This window comes from Armigeres subalbatus, chromosome 1 (assembly GCF_024139115.2).
Source record: "Armigeres subalbatus isolate Guangzhou_Male chromosome 1, GZ_Asu_2, whole genome shotgun sequence".
NCBI lineage: Eukaryota > Metazoa > Arthropoda > Insecta > Diptera > Culicidae > Armigeres > Armigeres subalbatus.
In genome coordinates this window covers 30,626,985-30,652,949 of record NC_085139.1, presented here as the reverse complement: position 1 = coordinate 30,652,949, position 25,965 = coordinate 30,626,985, and the positions used below count along the sequence as shown (strand labels likewise).

General features: G+C 40.4%; 2 protein-coding genes across 4 annotated transcripts in view; one reads left to right on the top strand and one right to left on the bottom strand.

The window, feature by feature from the left end:
- Positions 1 to 2,727, top strand: part of LOC134223530 (lysM and putative peptidoglycan-binding domain-containing protein 1) — a 39,809-nt gene extending 37,082 nt beyond the window's left edge. For all 3 annotated transcript variants that reach the window (XM_062702700.1, XM_062702718.1, XM_062702709.1), the window contains exon 3: positions 761 to 2,727. In XM_062702700.1, coding sequence (XP_062558684.1) covers positions 761 to 1,417 — 657 coding nt within the window. In that variant the 3' untranslated portion in view covers positions 1,418 to 2,727. The remainder of the gene's footprint in view (positions 1 to 760) is intronic.
- Positions 2,728 to 3,281: 554 nt separating this feature from the next.
- Positions 3,282 to 20,248, bottom strand: LOC134213827 (uncharacterized). Its single transcript, XM_062693203.1, has 4 exons — positions 19,816 to 20,248; positions 19,678 to 19,759; positions 8,041 to 9,924; positions 3,282 to 3,469 (listed from the first exon to the last, which is right to left on the bottom strand). The coding sequence occupies exons 3-4, from the start codon at positions 9,473 to 9,475 to the stop codon at positions 3,282 to 3,284; spliced, it is 1,623 nt and encodes a 540-aa protein (XP_062549187.1). The 5' UTR covers positions 9,476 to 9,924; positions 19,678 to 19,759; positions 19,816 to 20,248.
- Positions 20,249 to 25,965: the final 5,717 nt, after the last annotated feature.

Genomic DNA, 25,965 nt, shown 5'->3' with positions numbered 1-25,965 from the left:
ACTGAAGTCTGTCGTATTTCATAAAATTCACAATATTTTCTTCTTTATACACTTAATAAAACTCATTATCATGCGTCTGTACCACACACTATTTTCTAGTTTCCAACCGAGTATTGTACTTCACTTCTCGCACGAAAACACCGAAAGCTTTCCGGTCCGCCTCTTTTAAATTTCACACTACAAATCCATAAAGAGCCATTGGAAGAATCAGAGTTGTATACACAGCAATATATCTATCAGGGTATCAGGGTGGATAAGTGGGCCACTTACATCTGTTCGCAGATGTGTATGGTTGAATGTCTAGCAAATGAGAGGAGTGGTGGTGTTGGTTGGTTTAAGGACAACCACGAATTAAAAATGGTTGTCACAATGCTTGCTCTAGCCCACATCTTGCATGTGAGGCGCATAAATCCCAAATATAAGGTGATCAACAGATGTAAATCATATTTGTATGCTTGCTGTAACGTCAGCAAGGAAGAAAAAATGTTCTCAATGGTCTGCGTCTTGCTTTTTGAGATATGTGCCTTTGAAATCATGAAGTCGTTTTGAATGTGGATTATCCTTTAACAGTGCAAAAATGCCGGCTTTCAGAAAATTAATAGTTTTTGATTCACTGGTCCTAAGGTGCTCTAGGTCCCCAATACTGTAAATCACAATATATGTATTCTTCAAATTCAAAACACCTAATACATATTTTGAGCGCCAGTAAAGAAGTAAATCATTCTATTCCAACAATAATTTAGTTCATTTTATTTCACAGATGGAACAGATCCGTCGCATCAACCGTCTCCTACCGACGGATACGATCTTCCTACGGCCATTCCTGATGATCCCAGTCGACAAAGATTCCCCTTACTACCCAAAGGACCCGTCGGCCATCATTCGGCCCAGCTCGTTGTCGGTTCGATCAGCGACGATCGCCGGCTGTCCGTCCGGTTCGTCGGCCTGCTCCACCCCGATGGACCCGGGTATCAGCGAGGAAGGCGCCATCTCCCCCGAGGAGGAAAGTCGCAAAAACATGGAAGAGTTCCTAGGGAAAATTGATTCTTCAATTGCAACGACAAGGAAGTGCATCGCCGAGTCCCAGCGGAACAGCGAGTTCATCTCCAGCCAGAGCGATGACAACATTTTCAGTTCCGGTGCTAGCATGAACAGTAGTGGTTACTATTCGAAGCCGAGGGCGTACTCGACGGCATCATCATCTTCGTCAATCTCTTCATATCAGCAGTATCACTTTCACACGGCGTCGGGGGCCGGTGGCGGCAGTGGCGCTAGTTCATCACATCACAAAAGACAAAGCTCTTCGGGAAGTGCGGCTTCCGATACGAGTCAGCTAATTGTAATGACCCAGGGCAAGCGGGTGCAGAGTTCCCTCCAGAAGCTGGAAAAGCAACAGGACGAGCTGTTCGAATTGTAGCAGCAACAACACCAACATCACAGGACCAGCTCCCTTTCATCCACGGAGGAGGAAGAGTCGCCATTGTCAACGGTAGAAATGAAAGTGCTCGTTGGTTATCATCACGCTCATCGCACCAGCAATCATAGCTACTACTACTATAGGAATCACCCCTCGTACCGTCAGCTGGCGTCGACGCTCGGATCCGGGTTCAAGTCACGGATCTGCAGTTTTTTCGCTCTGCTAATGCAGAGCAGAGGCACCAACGAGCGGTGGCAAGCGCTCGAGTACCACCGCAACAGCATTGAAGAAGCGGACGAAGGAGAGCCATCCGAACGGAAAAGTCCCAAACGGCGGACGAAGATGGCAAGCGACGAAAACCGGAGCTTTAAAAGTTACTGTAAGCGGCCGAAGAAGGCCAACGGGTAGTAGGAAACGAATAGCGGTGGTAAGTAGACTCTACTCTTCTTACATCTACATGATCGGGACCGCTTAAGTCAAACAATTTAGGAACGAACAATGTAGTATATGTTAGGATCAGAACAATGATATATAGGAAACAAAAACCTATTAAGGCACATCACACTTATTGAAAAATCGGAACAAAAAAATCAAACATGATTGATGAGATTCGTTTTGTAGAGCAATATTTTCCCTTGCCCGAAAAGGATAGTATAATTATATTCGATTTGTTTTTCATTGATATAGTTTGTAATATTTATACGATAAATACGATTCACGCTTAGCGTTTATTTTTGTTGTATATTGAGAGAAGTTACACATCGCGGCAAGTACTACCGCGTTGTCGAAATGTGATGATTTTTATTTTTTTCGTGCTTACATCAGTTAACTTTACTCTGAATGAATCATCACCTCGTTTTCTATCAAGCTGGCTTATTCCTATAGACTAGATTTTACACTCGAACATATTATACTCGTCAGAACAAAGAATGTTTAGTATTATATTCACTGGGCTGCCGGTAGCTTCTTGTATATCAGCCCCAATCTGCGATTTAATATATTTATGTAAATAATGGAACTACTTTTATTCTTGTGCTAACCGAGCTGTGGAAACGCTACACTATTTATGGGATCTATCTGAAGGTGATATAACAATCCAATAGAACTGACATGTGAGTACCGGCAGCCAAATCTATTGTGTATTGTCCAACGGGGTGCGCTAAGTCTTTAGCAAAACTGTAAACACACAACTAAGATCTGTTAGAATCAGAATGCGTGTTAAATGATTCCCTTATGTAAAACAAATAGAGCAAAGTATTATCATGGATGAGATAATAATAATAATAATGCCTTGGTCGTATACAAAGAAAGTATCTGTGTGGTGCAAACGAAGTTTGCGTTTCGTCTGGTGTGTAGAAGATGTGAAAGCCTTAACATCCATAAGATCCATAAGTTTTTTTTTCATTTTTTTAGGTTGTTTATTGTTTTGTTCAATTCCAAAAACATTTCAGGTGCCTCGTTGTGCACGACACTTGGATTGCGAACACCACGAATAAGGATTGATTTTTCCTATCGCATGTTGTTGAAAACACATGTATCCCAGCGTCAAAAAGGATAACTTTTGCGAACTTTCAACGAGCTTTGCTTAACCTCTGGGCGTTGATGGGTTAAGGAAGCTTGTTGCCCTCAATAACTGTCTAATAAGTAGGACGTCATGTGTTAAGCCCTTTCTTATTTCATATCAGACACATTCGTTATTCATCATATCTTATACATTTCAACATACAATCGTGGGGATTATTTTTCTAATCCGTTTTTTCAAGGCTCACTCGCCGCATTCAGTTTCACAGAGCCGATATTCATTTTATACTACTTACTAGTACCACCTTTCCCATTTTTATTCCTCAATTTATTTTTAACTTTCTCAACAATTTTCATCTGGTCCGCGTTGAGGAAACACTGGTCCGTACAAGCCTTTTTTGCATCCATCTCTTTGCACCGCTTTGACCGCCGACGTTTGTTTGTTACTATGTACTTTGTATTCGGACGATGAATTAGATGCGTTGTCTTCGATATCAGTCCACTCGTCATCCTTTTGTGGTCGTTTTTCTACTGTTGATGTATTGGAATTAAAAGTGAGGTTAGGTTTCGAAAAAATTTAAAACTGGAATCAAAATTTACGCTATCTCATCACTTCAATTGTAAAAATCAAAGCAGGGTTTTCATTGTCATTTGTCAAACATTTTCCTCCATTTTAAACACAAGAGACAGTGCACAGAACGTGTCAATCATCAATTTATCGAATGATGATCCTTCGTTTTTAACCTCACTTTTATCTGCCAATTAGGAGGCGATGATGGTGTTATTTATCGGAGGGAAGTCTGCCTGACTGAACGGCACATCGTGTGTGGTGGGGACGTCACTCTTGCGGTTTTGCTGATCGGTTCTTGACACGTTCGGGTGCGCTGCTTCGTTACACCGGCGACCGGCGGCATATATTTATACCAAAGTCGTACATTAAAGATGGAGTGTGCCGAAGCAAGTTCATTCGCAGAATAAGTACACCATTAGAAATCTAGTAGTGCTTCCATGTTTCATTCCGGATAGAAATAACTTCTCCGTACTTGAGCATATTTTCCTGTACGGAACTATGGCTAATCGTGGCGGGCAGATCGTGAATTCTAACGACTATCGCCTCACTGTCCACATCTTCTTCTTCTTATTGGCATTACATCCCCACACTGGGACAGAGCCGCCTCACAGATTAGTGTTCATTAAGCACTTCCACAGTTATTAACTGCGAGGTTTCTAAGCCAAATTACCATTTTTGCATTTGTATATCATGAGGCTAGCACGATGATACTTTTATGCCCAGGGAAGTCGAGACAATTTCCAATCCGAAAATTGCCTAGACCGGCACCGGGAATCGAACCCAGTCACCCTCAGCATGGTCTTGCTTTGTAGCCGCGCATTTTACCGCACGGCTAAGGAGGGCCCCAAACTGTCCACATAGATAGTAAATTTATATGCCTTTTCTTTGCACAAAATTGATCGCTTGCAATTGTACTGCAACTGATAGCGCAGAGCGGTTTCTTTATCCACCATTCCAATTAGTGCACAATTGCGGGTTTTATGCAGTTGATGCTTTTGACATCCTAAATATATATTAGCACACGTTTTTTTCCTCCTCGATCGTTAATAAAGTGTTATTAATTCATCCCGCGTTCTAATCCGAGTACCGGATACATACACGCATACACACACGCACAAACATCACCTGAATTCGTCGAGCTGAGTCAATTGGTATATAACACTATGGGTCTCTAGGCCTTGGTAGTCCTATGGCAACCACTTCTGCCTCTCGGACACATTGAGGTTGGAGGGGAGCAAATCCCAACAAGAAATTCTTTGAATCTCAACGGAAAATAGTTCAGAATTTCCAAACACAATTCTTCGGAATTCGCCGGGTTTTTTTATTTAAGTTTTACGGAGAACAGTTTCAACGGGTAATTTTCCCGAATTTTAAAGACATTTCTTTGGATTCCGACGATTTTTTTTTTGACGGGAAATTGTTCAAGCAGGGGAAGGTTTATTTGGCTGAAAGTCATTCGGCGGAAAGCCGAAAACCATCTAGCGAAATTCCATTTGTTGTCCATTGAACGTTTGGCAGAAACAGTTATTGATGGTGATGATACTACCAGTAGCACTGGCAGGTGTTTTCATCAAATTTGTGGTTGTATATTCATGGTTTGTATTTCATCAAATTCCTATATGAAGGGCCAAAAATGGGTGGGGTGGTTTCATAAGCAGAGACACTTATGCGAATCCACGGGATGAATAGAGAACCTCCTTCCAGAAGAAAGTTCATACGCGCAATGTTGACTGTCGAAAAACGGTCATTCCACTCATCCCGCCATAGATGGTATTTATGACTCAGGAGGAATTGTTTCATTTTTGATAAAAATGATAAAAAGTCTTTGTTGGTTTTACGATAAAAAAAATCTACTATTCTCGGTTCAGGGTCATGTTTTCGAAGAACAATCGCAAACCCAAATTCCCGCATGTAAAACAACAGCTCGCTATTGATAACCACACACAGAAAAAAAATCCGTGGTAAAAACTACTATTTTGTAGACTACGCTCTGTTTTCAAAACAACCATGAAATTTCTGTCAATTGGTTTCAGAGAAATTCACCACTGTTTCAGTTCATTTGGCAACATTCCGCATGGGATCACAGTTGATTTTTACTGCGCGCATGGTAAAATCAAACGGGTTTGTTATCTGCTGAATCGTCGGTGCATTTTCTTAAAATAACCCTCGGAATGGTAGTTTCGACTGCAATATTTGTTTGCGTGTAGGATTGGAGTTTTTTTCTCGACTGCCCTGAGCATAAAAGCAAATATACTCTATTACCAATATAGTCCACTCTGGCTGATTTGAACTTTGAAGAGACAATGCAGTAGCAACACGGTGTCACAAAAGGCATGCAATGTAGTGAAGAGACATTCCGGGAGGTGTTTAAACCTGGGTGCTGCGGATAGAGCCGTTTTTCTGCGCTCAAGCGAGTAGAGGGATATTTTGAAATCCCTACCATAAACTAAATTATATTGCAAGTTCTTGGCTGTCAAACATTTCTCGCTCTTCGAATTTCTCTTTCCATGCTGCATGAGGGCGCACAAATTCTCTAGACTCTACATGACTTTACGATTGTTTACATACATTCCTGCTCCAATCAGCTGCTGAATCTCGTGAAATTTCGTAACGAGTGCTTTTTATCTGCATTCCTACTAATTTTCCACTCGAAATATAATGTGAAAATATTTGTTACAAAAAATACAAAACTCAAACAAAGTTTATTTTTACTTTTTCCACAAATAATAACAATACTTCTCAATATAAGATCAGAAACGAACATAACCACAATCTTCAATGTTTGGCTCCGGCACAATAGAAAAGTTTGGCTTCAGTTTGACAACCAAATCGATTCTATTCGTACCACCCAGGTTTAAACGTATAATTCAATATGCAGTGTAACTTTTCGAAATAATATGCTAGAAATCATACCATGACCCCATTTTGATATCTGAGCTTAAAAATAAAATTTTGAAAAATGTAACTCAATTTTTTATTTTTTTTAAATTAGTTTATTTTTTGCAATAATTACACCCCTTGGCTATCGTTTTCAAGCGTTAGTTATACCTTTTATGACGCAATATGGCGTGAATGTGCTGTCTCTTGCCTAATATATGGGGATTTACGAAGTGGACTATATTGTTAATATACTACACTGAGAGCAGCTTTACAGTTAAAAATACTATATTGTAGGGTTAAATTGAAAACACAACGCCACTAAATTTGTGCAGACTACTTGTTCTGCTCATCCTAAAATCATAATGCTGTCAATTTTACCATGAGCAAAAACCAAAATATAGGAGTAGAAATAACTATGTTTCATGGTGTTTTCAAAATTATTTTTATTGTGGTAAACAGATAAGTGTAGTTATTTTATCAAGAATTTTGTAGTAATTTTGAAAACATTAAATTTTTGTCTCAACAAAGAATGCATGGTGAGATTATTCATTTCAATATTGTTTCACAATAAATAAAAATATTAAAAGATTGATTGTTATTTTTTTTTATTTCATCGAAAAACTTCAACTTAATGATATTTACATAAAGTATTTCTTAAGCCTAATGTAACTATGCCCTTGCTGTTCGTAGATGTGAATTGGGGGTCCATCAAAACAGTTTACATTGAATATGTGAAATACCGGCTCATCATTGATCACTTTAAAGGAGGCCAAATGCTGTGAGTATGATTCAACACTCCATTGCTGACATGTAACAAATAATTCATTCTTATGAACTAGTAAATCTTTAATTTCAAACAACATGACTGATTTCATATTCATTGATGATTTAGTTAGGAACTGACCGACTTTGTATTCCACGCCTTTGCTGGTAATAGTACATGAAGCTTCGAAATTTGCGGTTAATAATTCATTTGTTATTGCAAGATGTGAAAAATATGGTAAATTTATCAACCTTAGCCTTACTGCATTTTTGTAGCAAAGTGCGTCTTTGAAATTGTTCAAACTTTTGATGTCGTTCATGAAAATCAATCTGGCTTTGGTACAAAGCGTTAAACATATATTGCGCCTAGATGTAATATTCCTGCAGTATTTCTTGAAAACCTGATGGAATGCTTCGAAACGAAAACTCCAGGTATACCGGGGTGGTCCAATTTTCCTTATTATGTCTGGGTAGTGAAGCAGTATGTGATACTTTGGTTTTAAATGTGTTGCAAATATTTTTTTGTACAAAGTATGATGGTAAACTATTTGCTCTTGTAAAGTAGTGAGAATTTGTTCGTTGAACTGAGGAAGCAAAATTATATCTATTAATTCAACCAAAGACAAAACAAAATCCCAAACTTCGTTATTTTCAGGCATTAGATCACCGAAAATCAAAGGGAAATAGTGTACGAAATATAGCATTTCTCTTGCTGTCATTTTAAAATTGGTTGATTTAATCTGTTCTTTGGTGATATACTTGAACGTGTTCCTTTTCTCTGTTTCTTTGCAATCAAACTTCTGTATCTTATAGTTAATTGTTTGCAATGGGATGTGCATTTTCTCCATCATGTGCAATAGAACTAATGACATGTCGTAGTTACAAATACCGTGTGAAAAAAGTCGCATTAAATCGACACTAGTGAATTTCGCTACATGATAATATTCCAACTTATTGAAAGCAGATTCTTCTTTTATACCAGATTCTTTGAAATTCAACTGAACATCAGTTTCATACTTTTCTATAGTTCGATAACAATTTGGATCAAGTTTTAGCATTTTTTGGCAATCATATTTATTCATAGTGCAAAACCTACAGAACAGCATAGAACTAAATGATGTTGCGTACCCCATTAAAGTGTTGATCCCTAAGTTGTCTCCTAGTATAGCCATTAGTACAAAATACGCACGAATAGTTTTTCCATCTATATTCAATTCAATGCCGTTTTGCTCCAGGTCAATTAGTACATCAATCAATTCTTTCAAAGCAACAGATGGACCCAACTTTGCCATATCAGATGCTTTAACAAAACCAGCAACGAATAAATTTTCTAATCGTGCTAAGAAGTGAGGAGGTATTGTTGGAAAGTTATAGTATAGTCCTGTAACTTTGTGGGTTCCTGAGTGAGCACCAATAGCATCATTCATCTCTACTTCATCAGAGTATAGGAAATACGGTATAACACATCTGTCTTTAAATGATTGTTTCACATGTCTCCATAAAGTACCGTTGACAATATTAGTAATATTTTCTCTGTCTTCTAGCAACCTAATATGATTAATCGTGTCATTAAAAATATTCCCACTCTCGAAAAACAGTTTGAACTGATGCTTAATTGGCATAAGGCAGCCTTTCGAAGTAATGTTTCCATCACTATTTTTGTAATTGACAGTTTGTAATGAATCGTTTAATTGGATATTTTGCAATGTCGTATTTAGTTTTTGCTCGGAGCTTATGAACTGAAATGGTTGATAAATATCCTCGATTAGCTCATTGATGTCTTTGTTATTAACTAAAGGACATATTTTAATTAGAGTATCGCAAATCGGTCTCACGATTTGTTCGGTAATATTTTTTTGTAGATCTATAACATCTTTTCTCGTGAAATTTGGCTTACTGTGTAAACTTAGCGAAAAGTTTAAAAACGTGTCTCTTAACTTATTTCTTAAATCTAAAATATCTGTGTCTTCTAAGCTAATTTTCTCCATCTCTTCATTTTCATTTACGTTATGATCAGCTTCTGCCCTGATTGGAATTTGCACTTGGGTCACATTTTCTTCTGTGATGTCTGGAGCGGTCATATTTTCGACATGAGGCGTGGCGTTACCAAGATCGCTGTCACCATCGGGGTCATTGGACTCGAATAAACCGGCGTGGTTGGAAATGACATGTCGCTTAAAACGATGTAGATTCTGGTACGAAGTCGAGGGCACACATGCTGTACAGGTATACTTGAAGATGGTAGGTGTGCCATGATGAATTGTTAAGTGTTTGAAGAAACTTTGCAGACAGTTGGACGTAATATGGCACAGATGACAGTTCATGTTGATGATTCTCAGCCTTCCAAATATGCGAGAAGCTACAGCAGTTGACTATTTCTCGACTTTCGCGAGCTGTCGATGTTGTAGAATTGTTTAGCAACGAAGTACCAGAATAGTTCGCAACTTTCGTGAAAGTTGTAGTTCAGAACAAACTTCAGCTTAACTACCAAATCGATACAGCGGAGGAATTAAGGTAACTTGAACTGCAAACGCGATGTTACAACATAGAAGGCAACATTTTTTTCCGCATTACCGATCACGAACATGCTTGGAGAAAATTCAGCTTCTTCTTCTTTCAGCTCGTTACGTAGCTCTTCCACTATTTCCTGAAACTCTCGTTCGGTTTTGCATCTCTGTTTGTGCTTGCAGAATCAATGGTAACTTCCGTCCCGATGTTCGCACCGGCTTAACGATTGCGTGAAATATTGTGCAGCAAATGAAGTTTTTAGTATCTGAAATATATATTTAAAAAAAAAAGTTTTATATATAACATAATTGATTTTATTATCTTTATTGGAGAAAACAAAATTGATTTGTTTAAACGCTTTATCAATTCAATATGGATATATTTAACGCACGACTGACTATCATATGAAAGTACCATCACTTCCATCTATATTTATTTAGAATTCATCACTATCTCTTAAATAGAAGCAAGATATTATTCAACAGTCGCGATATATCGTGGCCCCGTTTTCACGAATGCTATTGAAGTTAAAGCATGGTTAGTCAAATACTTATTTTAGTTCAGACATGTTAAGTATGCATACTTAAGAAAATGTAGAGAAGCCTACGACCTCTCTAGATCGCTCTAGGTGCTCTAGATACCGCGGGAGATTTTGGGAATTGTTGGTGTGAAAGTTCAACAAAAGAAATCATATTGGAAGAACGTGAAACATAGAAAGAATTAAGATTGAACACACGACCTCCTGCTCATCAGGTATCAGGTATCAGAACGTCGGCTCCAGGGGCACGTTCACCTAAATTCGGGAGATTTGTGCCATCGCCTTCACAGCCTTTCTCATCACGCACCTGACGGAAAAGGAAGTGAATAAAAAAGAAAGGAATATGGATGGGAGAAAAAATGGGAAGTTTGGGAAAGGGACCCTTGAAGAGGGCATTCAGCGTATACAACACGTACAAAAGCTCATAGCTCCTTACCACAACGGGTTATGAACGGTTTCTGTAGTCATCAATTTCATTTAGTAAGTGTTTACCAAATATTTGGAAACACAGTTGCGCATAAACTGGGCAGTTACATACCAGATGATAACAAGTTTCATAATCGGATTCACAACCATCACAGACGAAAGATTTAACACGTTGAATATTTGCCATGTGATAGTTTAGTCGCCAGTCAAGGCCTTGACTAAAACAGTGCAATTCTGTTTAGACAGATTAGCTAAGGGTTTGTTCACAAATTACGTAACGCAAAAATCGTAACGAGTTTTTTACCCCCTCCCTCACCCTTGTAACAAAAAGTAACATTTTCTTGATACCACCTCCCCCATGTAACGCGTAACACATCCGTTCACTTTCAATATCGTTACAAAACTGAGCTGTCTTCTCCTTCTCTGTGATTTCAACCAGTCATCTCTCGCTTCGCTCAAAATGCTCTCGGATATCTCGTGGTGTTCAACACTCTAAGAAATTCTCGAACACTTTCAATAAGTATAATATTAATTACTTTTCTTTACGCGTATATTACGCATTTATCTTTTCATTTTTTTAACAACTAGGAACAATCGAAGTTTCTATATTATTATACTAATCTCTACAAGCAGCAGATATTCTCAACACATGATCTAAAACCAAACTGCAGCTAGTTGTAACATGATAAATTCCGTTTCGAAGAGATGTCCGTGAGCCGAACAGCTTGTCAGGAATACTTGTCAGTTTTCTATAAGTCATGGAATCCAATGTTGCTTACAAATCTTGAAAGCTTCATTAGAGATTTTTCGCTGATTTTTAGCTCTCATACAAATATTTAAAAAGCAGAATTTCATGTTCCCTTTTCAAAGTTCGGCGAGTTCCAACATTTAAAAACACATAGGAAAAAATCAGACGATAAAATACTCGAGCTTTCTTTAATCAGATGAGGGCATTAGTTCTGGTTAAAAACGTTTGTGGAGTCCAGAACTTTCTATTGGTGGATTCAACCGGTAAGCTTTTTAGAAACATTGGATAAGAATACTCTTTCAATTATGCTATTTTTTCTTTCGGAAATAGAATTTACAATCATGATTATTCAAATATTTGGACGTTCTGCTGTTTGGTATTTTTTACACAAATCAATCTTGCTATGTATACTTGATTTTATTCATGTTTCTTTAAAAAAAATCGAAAAATTTACAAAAAAATAGACCGCTCTGAGATTAAAAGTCAAAATCTACAAAGACTAATATGAGGCAATTATGCATAGAAAGAGATAGTGAAGATGTTAGATGTTCTCGGATTCATCGTCTTGATCAACACATGTCAGCAATTACTTTAGTCGTTCAAAAATCTGAATAAATAAATTTTCATTTACGCTGTTGCGGTGGACCTCCCCCTCCCCCCAAACGCGTTACGTAATTTGTGAACAGACCCTAAATAGTTTGCAACTACCGGAGATGGCTCTCTGATATACAATTTTGTTTGTCGACATAAATCCAAACTACTCCAATACCGTTTGTGCTACATGAAAAGACATCAGGAACATCCGAAGATGCTATATCTACACATCCAAGGAAGTGTGTATCAAATAAGTGCTCTAATATATTTCTTCGTCAGAAGAAGTGTAGTCGCCATTTGGCTTGCGAATTTGGAAATCTTGGAAATCCTTGGATCTCGCAAGAATTTTATTCAATCGACTGGCTTCACTCAAATTGGAAACATTTGCACAAAGGTTTTTCCAGCCGAATCGTTCAGCAGATCGTAGAGCCTTCTTGTAAGCTTTGCGAGCCAACTTTAAAGAATCCGTCCCTGCTGAATGGCGTCTGTTCCAACTCCTTCTACACTGCTTCCTGAGCTTAGCCAAATCGGAGAGGTTTTCACAGAACGCAAGGGGAAAGCTTCTTCAAAAGCTTCCACGATATGCAACGTTATAGTATCAACGGCACCATCCAAGTCGGTAGGAGTTTCAATGGATGGTAGACATCTAACTCTGCATAGAGATACCAAAAGAGATCTAAAACGCAAGGTCTGCGAAGAAACATTCAACTGATCAAAATAATGCAACTGATCAAATGCAATGTACGATCGGGCCAATTTTCAATAGGAAATGGGACCCAACCCCGTCGAATGCAACTTGTTGCGAGTAAATCGCGTAATGCTAAGTTCCAAAAAGTGTGTCTACACAATTTGTGCACATACACACACACGGCTCGTCGAACTGAGTCGATCGGTATACAACACTATGGGTCTCCGGGCCTTCTATTAAAAGTTGTTTTTTTAAGTAATCCTACAGCCTTTCGGTACAAGGCAAAATTGCGCTGCACTAGGACGAACCATACAAAATGAACATTGTTACGGACGTTCCGAGTTTTCCGGAAGGCCATCTGGTGGCCACCTACGGTCATAGATGAGTGAGAACTGTATATTAACTCCAAGGTCATTGTCAGAAATAATATAGAAAAAATCGCGCTACCTTAGGATGAATTGTTAATGAAATAAATTAATAATTCATTATATGCTTTTGCCCGTGCATCTGAGCCTTTTATTTAGTTAAATTTACTCGAGCCTTCTATCAAATCATTTTTGATCTTTTCAGGCTACTGCACAAACTGATTGTCAGAATCTGGAAAAATGAACAGGAAGGGGTCATATATCCCATTTACAAAAAAGGCGGCAAACTGAAATGGGCGAACTTTCGAGCGATCACCGAGCGATGTTGCCTACAAAGTGATATCCCAGATTATCTTCTGTCGTCTGTCAGTAATAGTGAATGAGTTTATGGGAAGTTAACTTATTATTATCATGCCGGTTTTGTTGACAGCCACTCGACACCGGACCAGATCTTTACTGTATGGCAAATCCTCCAAAAATGTCGTGAATACCAGGTCACAACGCATCATATGTTTGTCGATTTAAAAAATGCATACGACAGTATATACCGCAGAGGATTAAGGCAAGGTAATGGACTGTCGTGCCTGTTGTTCAACATTGCGCTAGAAAGTGTCATTTAGAGAGCCGGATGTAACAGCCGGGTACGATTTTCAACAGATCCAGTCAATGAATTATTGGCACTGGCTGATTTTCTACCCGCCGCTTCCACATCCAGGCGCTATTGTATATGTGCAAATAGCCAGCATGAGTTAACCGCCAGAAATTTGTTTGGCGAAAGACATCTAACGCATGAAAAGCTATTTGGTACCAGTTATGAAGGATGGTGTCCGCTACTACGCCTACCAAATATTTTTTCGATTAAGGTGCTTAATTTTGAGAAACCTTAGATACCTTTCGCCATACTGATTTCAGAAAGTTAACTCCTAGTGTGCCGCTATAAGCACGCTCAAAACACGCGATTCATTTATATGTGTCGAAGGCACATCTGTGGAATTTGAGCTTAATACGGGCTCCAGAACTGTGGTCAAAAAAGATTCACCACCCACCAAATGAGTCATGTACCAAACGCCCATAAGACCGGTAGTCCTCTAAGGAACTTGGACCATGCTCGAGGAGGACTTACAAACCCTCAGAGAATTTGAGATACGGATGCTTAGGGCCATTTTTGGCGGTGTTCAAGAAGATGGTGTGTGACGGCGAAGGATGAACCACGAGCTCACTCAGTTCTATGGTGAATCCATTATCCAGAAGGTTGCTAAAACCGGAAAGGTACGATGGGCAGGGCAGCAGGGACTATGTCCAAGGGCTTGACGATCCCTCCCCAGGCCATCTGCGAGTTGTGGCGCCTGCCTAGGATGTGGTGGGGTTTGACAGTGGGCCCTGTTAAACCTCTATAAAAAGCTGCATGTATCCGCAAGTAGGCTCCGCCAAAGCGACCGTGTGTCGCTCAAAGCGCACAAGCCCAAGTCCTGGTGTTAGGTGGGACGCTAAACAGCCCTGACACGACGGCCCTCCGACGAGACAGGAGGTTTGCGCAGGCCCAATAAGCCGCCTTTAAAAACAACTATTACGAACGACATAGAAGATAATACGACTCGATACAATCGGCAACGACCTAGGCGACGAATAAAGGATCACGATTGGAAGCTTGGAACATGGAACTGCAAGTCACTAGGCTTCGCAGGTTGCGATAGGATAATCTACGATGAATTACATCCCCGCAACTTCGATGTCGTAGCGCTGCAGGAAATCTGCTGGACAGGACAGAAAGTGTGGAAAAGCGGGCATCGAGCGGCTACCTTCTACCAAAGCTGTGGCACCACCAACGAGCTGGGAACCGGCTTCATAGTGCTGGGAAAGATGCGCCAACGCGTGATTGGGTGGCAGCCAATCAACGCAAGGATGTGCAAGCTGAGGATAAAAGGCCGTTTCTTCAACTATAGCATCATCAACGTGCACTGCCCACACGAAGGGAGATCCGACGACGAGAAAGAAGCGTTCTATGCGCAGCTGGAGCAGACATACGATGGATGCCCACTGCGGGACGTCAAAATCGTCATCGGTGACATGAACGCTCAGGTAGGAAGGGAGGAAATGTATAGACCGGTCATCGGACCGGATAGTCTGCATACCGTATCGAACGACAACGGCCAACGATGCATAAACTTTGCAGCCTCCCGCGGAATGGTAGTCCGAAGCACTTTCTTCCCCCGTAAGAATATCCACAAGGCCACATGGAAATCACCTAATCAAGTAACGGACTGGTATGACGGCGAATGTGAGCAGTTAGTTGAGGAGAAGAATGCAGCATGGGCGAGATTGCTGCAACACCGCACGAGGGCGAACGAGGCACGATACAAACGGGCGCGGAACAGACAAAACTCGATTTTCCGGAGGAAAAAGCGCCAGCAGGAAGATCGAGACCGTGAAGAGACGGAGGAACTGTACCGCGCTAATAACGCACGAAAGTTCTATGAGAAGTTGAACCGTTCACGTAAGGGCCACGTGCCACAGCCCGATATGTGTAAGGACATAAACGGGAACCTTCTTACGAACGAGCGTGAGGTGATCCAAAGGTGGCGGCAGCACTACGAAGAGCACCTGAATGGCGATATGGCAGACAACGGTGGCGGTATGGTAATGAACCTAGGAGCACGCGCGCAGGACATGCGACTTCCGGCTCCGAATCTCCAGGAAATCCAGGAGGAGATCGGCCGGCTGAAAAACAACAAAGCCCCTGGAGTTGACCAACTACCAGGAGAGCTGTTTAAACACGGTGGTGAAGCACTGGCTCGAGCGCTGCACTGGGTGATTAGCAAGGTTTGGGAGGATGAGGTTCTGCCGCAGGAGTGGATGGAAGGTGTCGTGTGTCCCATCTACAAAAAGGGCGATAAGCTGGATTGTAGCAACTACCGCGCAATCACATTGCTGAACGCCGCCTACAAGGTACTCTCCCAAATTTTATGCCGTCGACTAACACCAATTGCAAGAGAGTTCGTGGGGCAGTACCAGGCGGGATTTATGGGTGAACGCTCTACCACAGACCAGGTGTTCGCCATACGTCAGGTATTGCAGAAATGCCGCGAATACAACGTGCCCACACATCATCTATTTATCGACTTCAAAGCCGCATATGATACAATCGATCGGGACCAGCTATGGCAGCTAATGCACGAAAACGGATTTCCGGATAAACTGATACGGTTGATCAAGGCGACGATGGATCGGGTGATGTGCGTAGTTCGAGTTTCAGGGGCATTCTCGAGTCCCTTCGAAACCTGTAGAGGGTTACGGCAAGGCGATGGTCTTTCGTGTCTGCTATTCAACATCGCTTTGGAGGGAGTAATACGAAGGGCAGGGATTGACACGAGTGGTACGATTTTCACGAAGTCCGTCCAGTTATTTGGTTTCGCCGACGACATTGATATCATGGCACGTAACTTTGAGAGGATGGAGGAAGCCTACATCAGACTGAAAAGCGAAGCTAAACGGATTGGACTAGTCATCAACACGTCGAAGACGAAGTACATGATAGGAAGAGGCTCAAGAGAGGTCAATGTGAGCCACCCACCACGAGTTTCTATCGGTGGTGACGAAATCGAGGTGGTTGAAGAATTCGTGTACTTGGGCTCACTGGTGACCGCCGATAACGATACCAGCAGAGAAATTCGGAGACGCATAGTGGCTGGAAATCGTACGTACTTTGGACTCCGCAAGACGCTTCGATCGAATAGAGTTCGCCGCCGTACCAAACTGACTATCTACAAAACGCTTATAAGACCGGTAGTTCTCTACGGACACGAGACCTGGACGATGCTCGTGGAGGACCAACGCGCACTGGGAGTCTTCGAAAGGAAAGTGTTGCGTACCATCTATGGTGGGTTGCAGATGGCGGACGGTACGTGGAGGAGGCGAATGAACCACGAGTTGCATCAGCTGTTGGGAGAACCATCCATCGTTCACACCGCGAAAATCGGAAGACTGCGGTGGGCCGGGCACGTAGCCAGAATGTCGGACAGTAATCCGGTAAAAATGGTTCTCGACAACGATCCGACGGGAACAAGAAGGCGAGGTGCACAGCGGGCAAGGTGGATCGATCAGGTGGAGGACGAGTTGCGGACCCTCAGCAGACTGCGTGGTTGGCGAAGTGCAGCCATGAACCGAGCTGAATGGAGAAGTCTTTTATGTGCAGCACAGGCCACTCCGGCCTTAGTCTGATGATAAATAAATAAATAAACGATGGGCAGGGCATATTACAAGAATGTCGGACCGCAACTCTGCAAAGATGGTGTTCACTTCCGATCCGGCAAGTACGAGACGACTTGGGCTGACCAGGTGCAGAACGACTTGGTGAGCGTGGGGCACATTTGAAGATGCAGAGATACGGTCTCGAACCGTATATTATGGCATCAAATGTTTGATTCAGTGTTATCTGTTTTGATGTAAGCTAAATAAATTAAATGAATGAAACAAATCTTTGTTGGCTTTGCTAATATCTGCACTATTGTTGCCGTTACCCTATAAGCCAAAACTAGATCAATATACAGAATTATTGTCTGCTGGAAATAAGCGTTTACCTTATATTAATTTGGTACTTGTATTATCAAATGTCAATATGTATTTCTTATTATAGACTTGTTGTAGGAAGTCTCCTATTGGACAAATTCAGTCAGGGTTTCAAATATTGTTTGGCACGAAAACTTCGCGTACTTTGGTGTTTTATTTATGTACCTATTGTTCTAGGGGGATGTGGAAGATGTTAATAGATGCTACACGATTCTAGTTGAAAGGTTGAAAATTCCCTCACTCAAAGCAGTACAAAAAATTCTTATCTTCTGCCCTGCAACAATCTTACTAAAACTATATTAAGTACAATCTATCATGCAAGAATTACTGAAGGGTACGTCTTAGCTAGACTTGAAACTGCATAAATACCGTATCAGACGATTGCGGCAAAACAGATACACGTTACGCTCATTTTCAGATTGCTGGATTGTATGTTCCGCTGTGAATGAAACTTCCATCAAATGACCTATACAGTGCCCGCCAGAGTAAACGCGACGTGCGATGCGACGCGACTCACGTCAATTATTAACAATGAACCACAATGAACTGTTAAATTGCACTGTCGCGTGGCGTCGCATCGCGCCGTTGCTTTTACTCTGGCTTCACCCTACGTCTTCCCCAATGGATAGCTTCATTAAAAAAAAAAAGGCCTTGCGGAAATATTTTAGTAATCAGCTTACATTTAGTGGCTAGGATGTTGGCTCCAAAAAAAGATCGGCACGAGTGGTTTGGCGACTGCAATGTTGCATCAAAAAATCCTCTAATTGTTGATTTGTTATGGTGAAGAAAACAGAGGATTTTGTAGAGCTGATCTCGTTGCTAAAAATCCGTCTCGCACAAGATATCTTTCCGAACCACTAAAATGTTAAAAATATGTAAACTGTAGGTAGATATTAGTAGTATTATTAACTATCAGTGTTTGTACTTACAATTATTCGACTACAGCAGAATAACTAGAGAACGAAGGAAACTTACTCCAAATGTTGAAGATTGGAATGAACTGAGAATGACAACAATTTTTTTTGACAGTAAGGCGCACATGCAGCGGTGTTTATAATTTCAAAATACGACAGGTAGGTATGCACCTGTGTGCATGAGTTTTATTAATGATCAAATGAATGGGGAAGAATTAAGCCCGTATAAAAAATTAAAAAGCAGTTCATTACTATGAGTTATATTCTAGTTCCGTTCAAGGATGTTTTCGGGTGGGAAATATTCTCGAAACCCTGTGCGTGTATCCATCGAACTCGTCGCACAAGATACATACTCATGCAATCATGGGTATAGAAATGTTTTCAAATAATAACTGAGGGAATGAAAAGCAGGCCAACTTCCAGTTGGAATGTAAAGTCATAGAAGAAGATGATGGCAGTTATGATGTTTTTAAACTTTACGTATAAATGTTTTAAATTGTTTTTGCACCAAATTTCTTCATTGCTGCAAAGTTTTTTGAAACACTGTTCACTTGTTTGCATAATGCAAACAAACAGAATCTTCAACGTATCAGCTCTGTTTCTTCCTATCCTGCACAAACATGGAGACACTTTAACCGAGATCTAAACTGCCGCTAACCGCAAGTCGAGCACATCTGTATATGGGCGGCCATATACAGATGTGCTCGACTTGCGGTTAGTGACAGTAACCCCCCCCCCCCACACACACAATCGAGTGAAACGACAACGGAAGCAGCAGAATTTGACAATAAAGATTGCCCCCGCGCAATACAGCGGAACGACGACGGAAACGGCAGATTCGACAATTTTTACGTTTCCATCGTCGTTCTGCTGTATTGCGTGGGGGCCTTTATTGTCAAATTCTGGTGTTTTCGTTGCCGTTCCACTGGATTGCGTAGGGGGTTTTAGGTCTCGGTTAAAGTGTTCCGCTGATTTGCTTTTGGGGCTTAAGCCCGTATATTTTTGTAAAATTAAGCTGTTTTCACCACCCTTTCGCTATTTTGGCTTGGGACTTAACATAAGCTCACACAAACTTCTAAGATAATGAAATATGCAGTTTCTTTAGCTAAGTATGTGAATAACACTAATGATTTAAAAATTTTTTTGGGCATATACGTCCGAAATCAAACGATGACTTACCGATCAAAATGGAATACACCGAAACATCCAATCCCCATTTTTTTCACGATGAGCTCCTCAAGCTCTGGGTTTTAGTTGTCCTCTAAAATGTTTAGTCATGTTTTAGGCCGTTTATTGTTTTTTGAGCTATGCAATTACCTTCAATCAGCTCTTCCGAATCCTCCAGAGCTTCATTCAGAGCTTTATCGACGATTACTTCTGCAGATTTGTTCTTTTCGGCCATATTTTGGAAGCAAACAGGAGCACACGAATAAACGGGACTGACTGATTCAAAACACAAAATGGTGACTAAACAAAAAGTGTCTTGTATCTACTGTTTCGACTGTTTCCGACGGAAAACACAATGTTTTTTTAATTACTATAGATTCAAATTTGTTTTTACTACGACCATATTTATCATAACAGAAAAGCAAATTCACCGTAGTGAAATACACGAACTGTTTGTTTTTATTTTGACACGAGTGCACTCTAAAAAATACTATGACAAATTTCTTTAGTACATAGTATTTTTCACAACATTTTCAGTGATTTTAACTAAATTAGTATTTATTTCCACTGAATTCGAATATAGTATTATCTAATACAAGTTTATGTTTATCATTACCGCATCATTTATCTCAGTGTATATTTGATAAAAGTATCATCAACCCCCGTAACGCTGGGTAGACACCTTTGAGTGGTGTGTTAGAGTGTAAGATCTACCACGGTCATATTGTGTCAGCTACAGGCAAATCCTGACGCAACGAATACCTTCCCCAATATCCAACTCCGTGGAACTTATGAGGGTGTCGCTGAGTCGGGGGCCTTTCGTTAAGTAAGTACTGCTGGACGTGGCCAGGAGTAGTAATCCCAGGGTGTCCATCCAGTCGGGAAAACCGGGAAAAGCGAAAAAAAAAAACGGGAATTGAACCCGACCGGAAAAAAACCTGGAAAAATGCGGGAATTCATGAAACCAATCGGGAAATTGAACTATTGATCAAATCATAAACATGTATTACCAAAGTTATGAACTATTTTTGTCTTGTAATGTCTTAAATAAATTTGAAAATAATATGACTGGCAATAGTGTGAGCCACTTCCGGTAATAATGATTCAAATTGTATAAACCTGGGGTTTCCCAAAGTGGTGGGAAGCCTGGCCAGCCTGGCCTGTGTAAATCTGATGGACGGTGGTCGCAACCCCCAACTTTGGGAAGTTATGGTATAAAAAGTATAGATTCAAACGTTGATGTGTCCAATCTGACGGCACACCCGTACAAACCAACACTACCAACAGGTAGCCGATGCCTCTCTCTACCTGTCTGTGGTGATGGTTTCCGTAGGAGTACTATCAGATTAGTCAAATCGTCGTTTGAGTACCTTTGTTTACAAAATATACGTCCTTTTGAGTAAGTACCCGAGATTTCATGGTTTCTGAAGTTGTTACTGACTTATCACGATTCACTACTATGTAACATATACCGTGGAAGCACCATATTTGACGCAGTTAAGAATATTTTGAAAAGAATCATTATTTAAAAAATAATTGCAAAATGGATTCGCTTAATATTCTGCATAACAAGCATTCTACTATTATAGAATGTGTACAAATAAAGAAACTTCGAAATATAAGTTTATTTCTTAGTTTTTTAATGTTCCTAATTTGACGCACATTGAAATTATGTTAAAACTCAATCAAATAAACGCCTTATTTTTTATTATATAATGACTGTGCAAAAGAACTTTGTACGGTATAAAATAACAAGTTAATTCATTTTACAAAGCAGCATTTCATTTATTTTTGTTCAGTTGCTCTGCAAGTTATATGCTTTGTGGCATGTAAGTGTTTTGTTAGTTTCATGTACCCTACACATCAATCAAAATGCTTCTCAATTAGGTGTAAGAGTCATGTCAAAACATATATTCACGGGAGAATTAACTTTGACATTTCATTGCATAACCAGCCTACCATGGTCTGTTACATTTATAATAAAAACCACTTTCTTTGGTAATCTGCAATTTGAAATCTATAAACTAAGACGGATACAAGGAACGCAACCTGTATATGAACCCCCTTAGAACAACGTTGAAGCTACCAATATTTAAATGCTACTTGACCGGCAGATATTGTCGGCGTAGCACCAACTTAGAATTCGGAAGTCGAGACTTCCGAACCGAACTTTCTTCCGAAGTTTTATCTGTCAAACTAATTGATGCGTTGTTTAGCCCATCTTTAGACGAAGCCAGCGCACTACTTCCGAAGTTGGGAAAGTTGCCTGTATCTGGAGAAAAATCCAACTTCGTTTTCCGTCTATATACAGCTTGTATAAGAAAGCCAGGCATATTTTTGTTTGATTTCCTATTCAGGGTTGCCTGGCTTGTAGCTTGCATAGCAATAGAGTAATTAATTGAAAATGTGTTCATTTTTTGGCCTGTTAGAGTTTCGTACAGAGAAAGTAAATTGAATTGTATGATACTAATTTATTATATAATATTATTTTCTCGCAAGAATCTGAAAACCAGCAAAGAAAAACTGCATAATTACCAAATGCCGTGTAAAAAAACGCATCAAAATAGAAGACAGCATAAGGCATACTATCATAATAACATCAAAATAGAAGACAGCATAAGGCATACTACCATGGGTTGGACACTTAGTGAAATAATCCAATGTTGATTAAAATTCTAAGTAGGGGAAAGTGGGGCAAGATGGCCATACTAAGCGGTAACTCTTGTAAAATAGTGACACTACTTCAAATTCTGCTGATTTCTCCATGAAACACCTTTATGATGACCCGTCTTTGACATAAGTATCAATAAACACTGATTAATAAAGTTTCAGTATCTTATAAACTGGTTTTAAAAAGGCTGTTTTTATGATGCCTATATTTACCATATGGGGCAATATGACCACCCCCTCGGGGCAAGACGAGCCTGGACAAAAACTATATCAAAAGTGTGCTAAATTTATTTAGAATAGGGGACACATTTCTTGCACTTCTATGGATTATGTTCAAATGATGCTTCGTTTAAAAATGTCGTATTTCATGTTGATTTCTTGACAACTGGCACTACGACAATATCAGAATTTGCCTAAAACTAATTTCTACTGTTAAAACCATATCCTTTGTTTTAAATCATCTCTGATTCACGCAGAAACTATTTTGATCATTTTTTAAATGCATTGAGGTGTTAGGCGACTTTTAATCCTGGAGATGACCTTGTTCCTATACAGTTGACAATACCGCCCCAAGCCGACATATATCCAAAGATTTATATCCTATCGAACCTAATTACTGTGAATCTCCTCAAATTATTATTGTATATATGCTATAGTTATATAAAAGCTTCGGTAAATATCAATTTGTCCTGAAAAATGTAACCGTTTGGTTACAAATTGTTTATTTTTGTTTTGTTTTTATGATGTTTTGTCGGAACCTTCACGTTTCTTGTGCAATAACAGTAGATGTTACCACAGAAGCGTTAGGGATTGTGCCGCTGTAAAAGAGTGAACATGCTACCAATTATTCAACATGGCATCATTATGGAAGCAAATGTCATGTTGCCGGAAAATGGATAGAAAATAGCGGGAAAATAAAGTGGGAATTTGTTATAAAAGAGTAGCCATTGCCCAATTTCGGCCCCTTAATAAAACAGGCGTCCGTGTGCTGACGACGTGAATTTCAAAGTGCAGTGTAAGAAAGTGAGTGAACCCCCCCCCCCTTTCTAGCAGGAGCTAGATTTAATAGTTGGGAAAAAGTGTTCAGGTAATTCGACGCTGTTCACTGCAAAACTCGGTTTTAATACCAATTTGTCCTTTAGGACCTCTTTTTCTACGACGTTTTCGGACTGCTTTTCCGTCCAGCACACGGCTCGGCCCGCGAAGCCTTCAGGCTTCCGCGCCTAATCCGTCAAGGATTGTGACGTCCTTCACCGGACGATTCCTCGGGCCGTAGGCCCTAATTGTCAAGGAGGAATTCCTCTCTCGGCCGTCCAAGGTGGCTAAGCCACGGCCGGCCGATCGCGCCTACGAGGGAAGACGCCTGCCCACCATCGTCCAGCAACGCCCGCTGGTCCCGTCGGATAACGATTGTCCGCATAGCCGCTCGCCTCGCTATTCCGGCGAGATTTCTGGCCGCACAGCTGGACAGGAGTCGCTGTGCCGGCTATTCCGGCCCCAACAACCGAAGCAGCAGCGGTATGTACCGGTACCAACATAAAATAGGTAACACTTAACAAATTAACACACAATTTGATAACACAGAACAACACGCCACAATTAGGAACAAATAAAAATTATACAAGTAAAGTGAAAGTTCCCGGTGTTAGTTTTTGTTTACCGCGAAAAACCCTTGATTACCCAGTAGTTAGCCGACCCTGGGATCGCCGGAGAGTCTCTTGTGTCCTGGTCGGACTAGGTACTGATTGTTGACGATTCAAGGAAAGTCTAGTTTCAAAAATGAGTAATTTAGGCTTCACTTGTTAAATTATGTAACTAGAAAATTATAAGAAAATTCGAATTTCAACTAAACCATCTTCAAATCAATATTACAAGAACAAGTGAGGTTGTCAAAGTGCATTTTTCAGTTGTATAGCCCTTTTACATTATTGTGAACCATCCCTTGTAATAATAATGTGAATATAATGCTCACTTAAGGCATAATTAACGTTGGCTGTCTTGCCCCATATGGCCATCTTACCCCACTTTCCCCTAGTAGAGTTTTAGTTAAAATAAAATGAATACATATTGCTTTTCCTAAGAGTATTATTGAGGTTTCTATGCACTGCATTTTATATTCGTCTGATAAGGTTAATTAGGAACATCAAAATGAATTGTGAGCCTAATTTGACGCAGAACATTTTGGGTTGAAAAATGCGTTCGAATGTTGCAATTTTCGTCATAAAAGGAAAAGCTTACTCATAATGCTCAGTTGTTTGTAGGTAGGGGCCGAAAATTCTCACAAAAGTCATTTTGCGAGCAAAAAATTATCATTCGATCCTTAGCATTGTGGCTAAGAAAGCGAAAAATTGACGCATTATAAGTATGACCTCCATATGTTTTATTCGGATAAGTTAATTCTTCATCGATAATATGCTTTTTCTGCCATATATGCAAAGAAGAAGAGCAAATAATGTCATCTAGCTTGATTCTTTGATATATTTTTTGGCGAAAATAAGTTTTATGAATCATTTGATATTAGAGTGCGCCAAGTTTGGACCTGCGTCAAATATGGTACTTCCACGGTACTTGAAATATATTCTTTTTATACCGGCATCAAAATTGTGGGAATCCTGGCGTCGCTACATGGAGACATTCGAGATAGCTGCTTCTTTCACCAGCGCCGCAGACTCTACACAAAAGGCAAAGCTTCTGTATCTAGCTATGGGAGAGGATTTACAGGCATTGGTGCGTGCAGCACAGCTGCGCCCAAATCTTCAGGACCCGGAGTGCTACAGGAAGCTTGTTAAAAACATCGACGATTATTTCAAGTCTCTTGCAGACCCAGCTGCTGAACACGATTCTTTTCTAAGCATGAATCAACAACAAGGAGAGTCCATCGTCCGCTTTCATGCACGATTAATGGAGAAAGTGCGGCTGTGTGATTACCACCCGGATGATCAAACGCAATTCGTTCGGTCACAACTGTTAAAGGGAATGAGGAACCAGGACATCGCCAGAGCCGCACGGACTTACGGCCATGAAACTGCTTATGTGGTACAAGCGGCCACAAGACACGAGGCATTCGAAGCTGGTTTCCAAGCTGGACCATCAACCCCATCTAGTGTTCTGGCAATGCAAACTTTCGGTGCGAATCGTCAAAAGCGTAGCAGTTTGAATATGTCACGGGTTGCTGACCAAGATGGTATCCCACATCATTCGAAAAACCGGAGATTCAACAACGTGAATTCATTCAAGACGTCGCTAAAATGCGCATCGTGCGGCCGTTCCAGACACGCAGACTCGAGAAAATGTCCAGCACAAACCCGTACCTGTAATTCGTGCGGGAAACGCGGCCACTTCGCTATGGTATGTCGCACAAAGCGGATCAACAACACAACGGGCGATAACACGGATGCCCATTATCCCCAAATGAAAACTCGCGAATCAAGCGTCGAGGATGAAAAGGTATGAATTGAAATTTTGCCCAACTTTTTTTTCTCTTTCATTGATTTTATTCTGTATTACATAAAAACTGCGTTGAACTCAAGTTTTTAAATATGAACAAAAATATTGTTGTTTTAAATATATTTGCTCGCTATAGTTAGCGTTTGAGTAATAAACACACTATCTTTTTCTCATTTGTTCCCG

What these genes read in the sequence shown, in the direction of transcription:
- LOC134213827 (XM_062693203.1), bottom strand. Translation starts at nt 9,475, where the DNA reads ATGAACTGTCATCTGTGCCATATTACGTCCAACTGTCTGCAAAGTTTC. An exon ending in AATGCGACTTTTTTCACACG is followed by an intron (nt 3,470 to 8,040) that starts GTATTTGTAACT and finishes ATACATCAACAG; the next exon opens with TAGAAAAACGACCACAAAAG.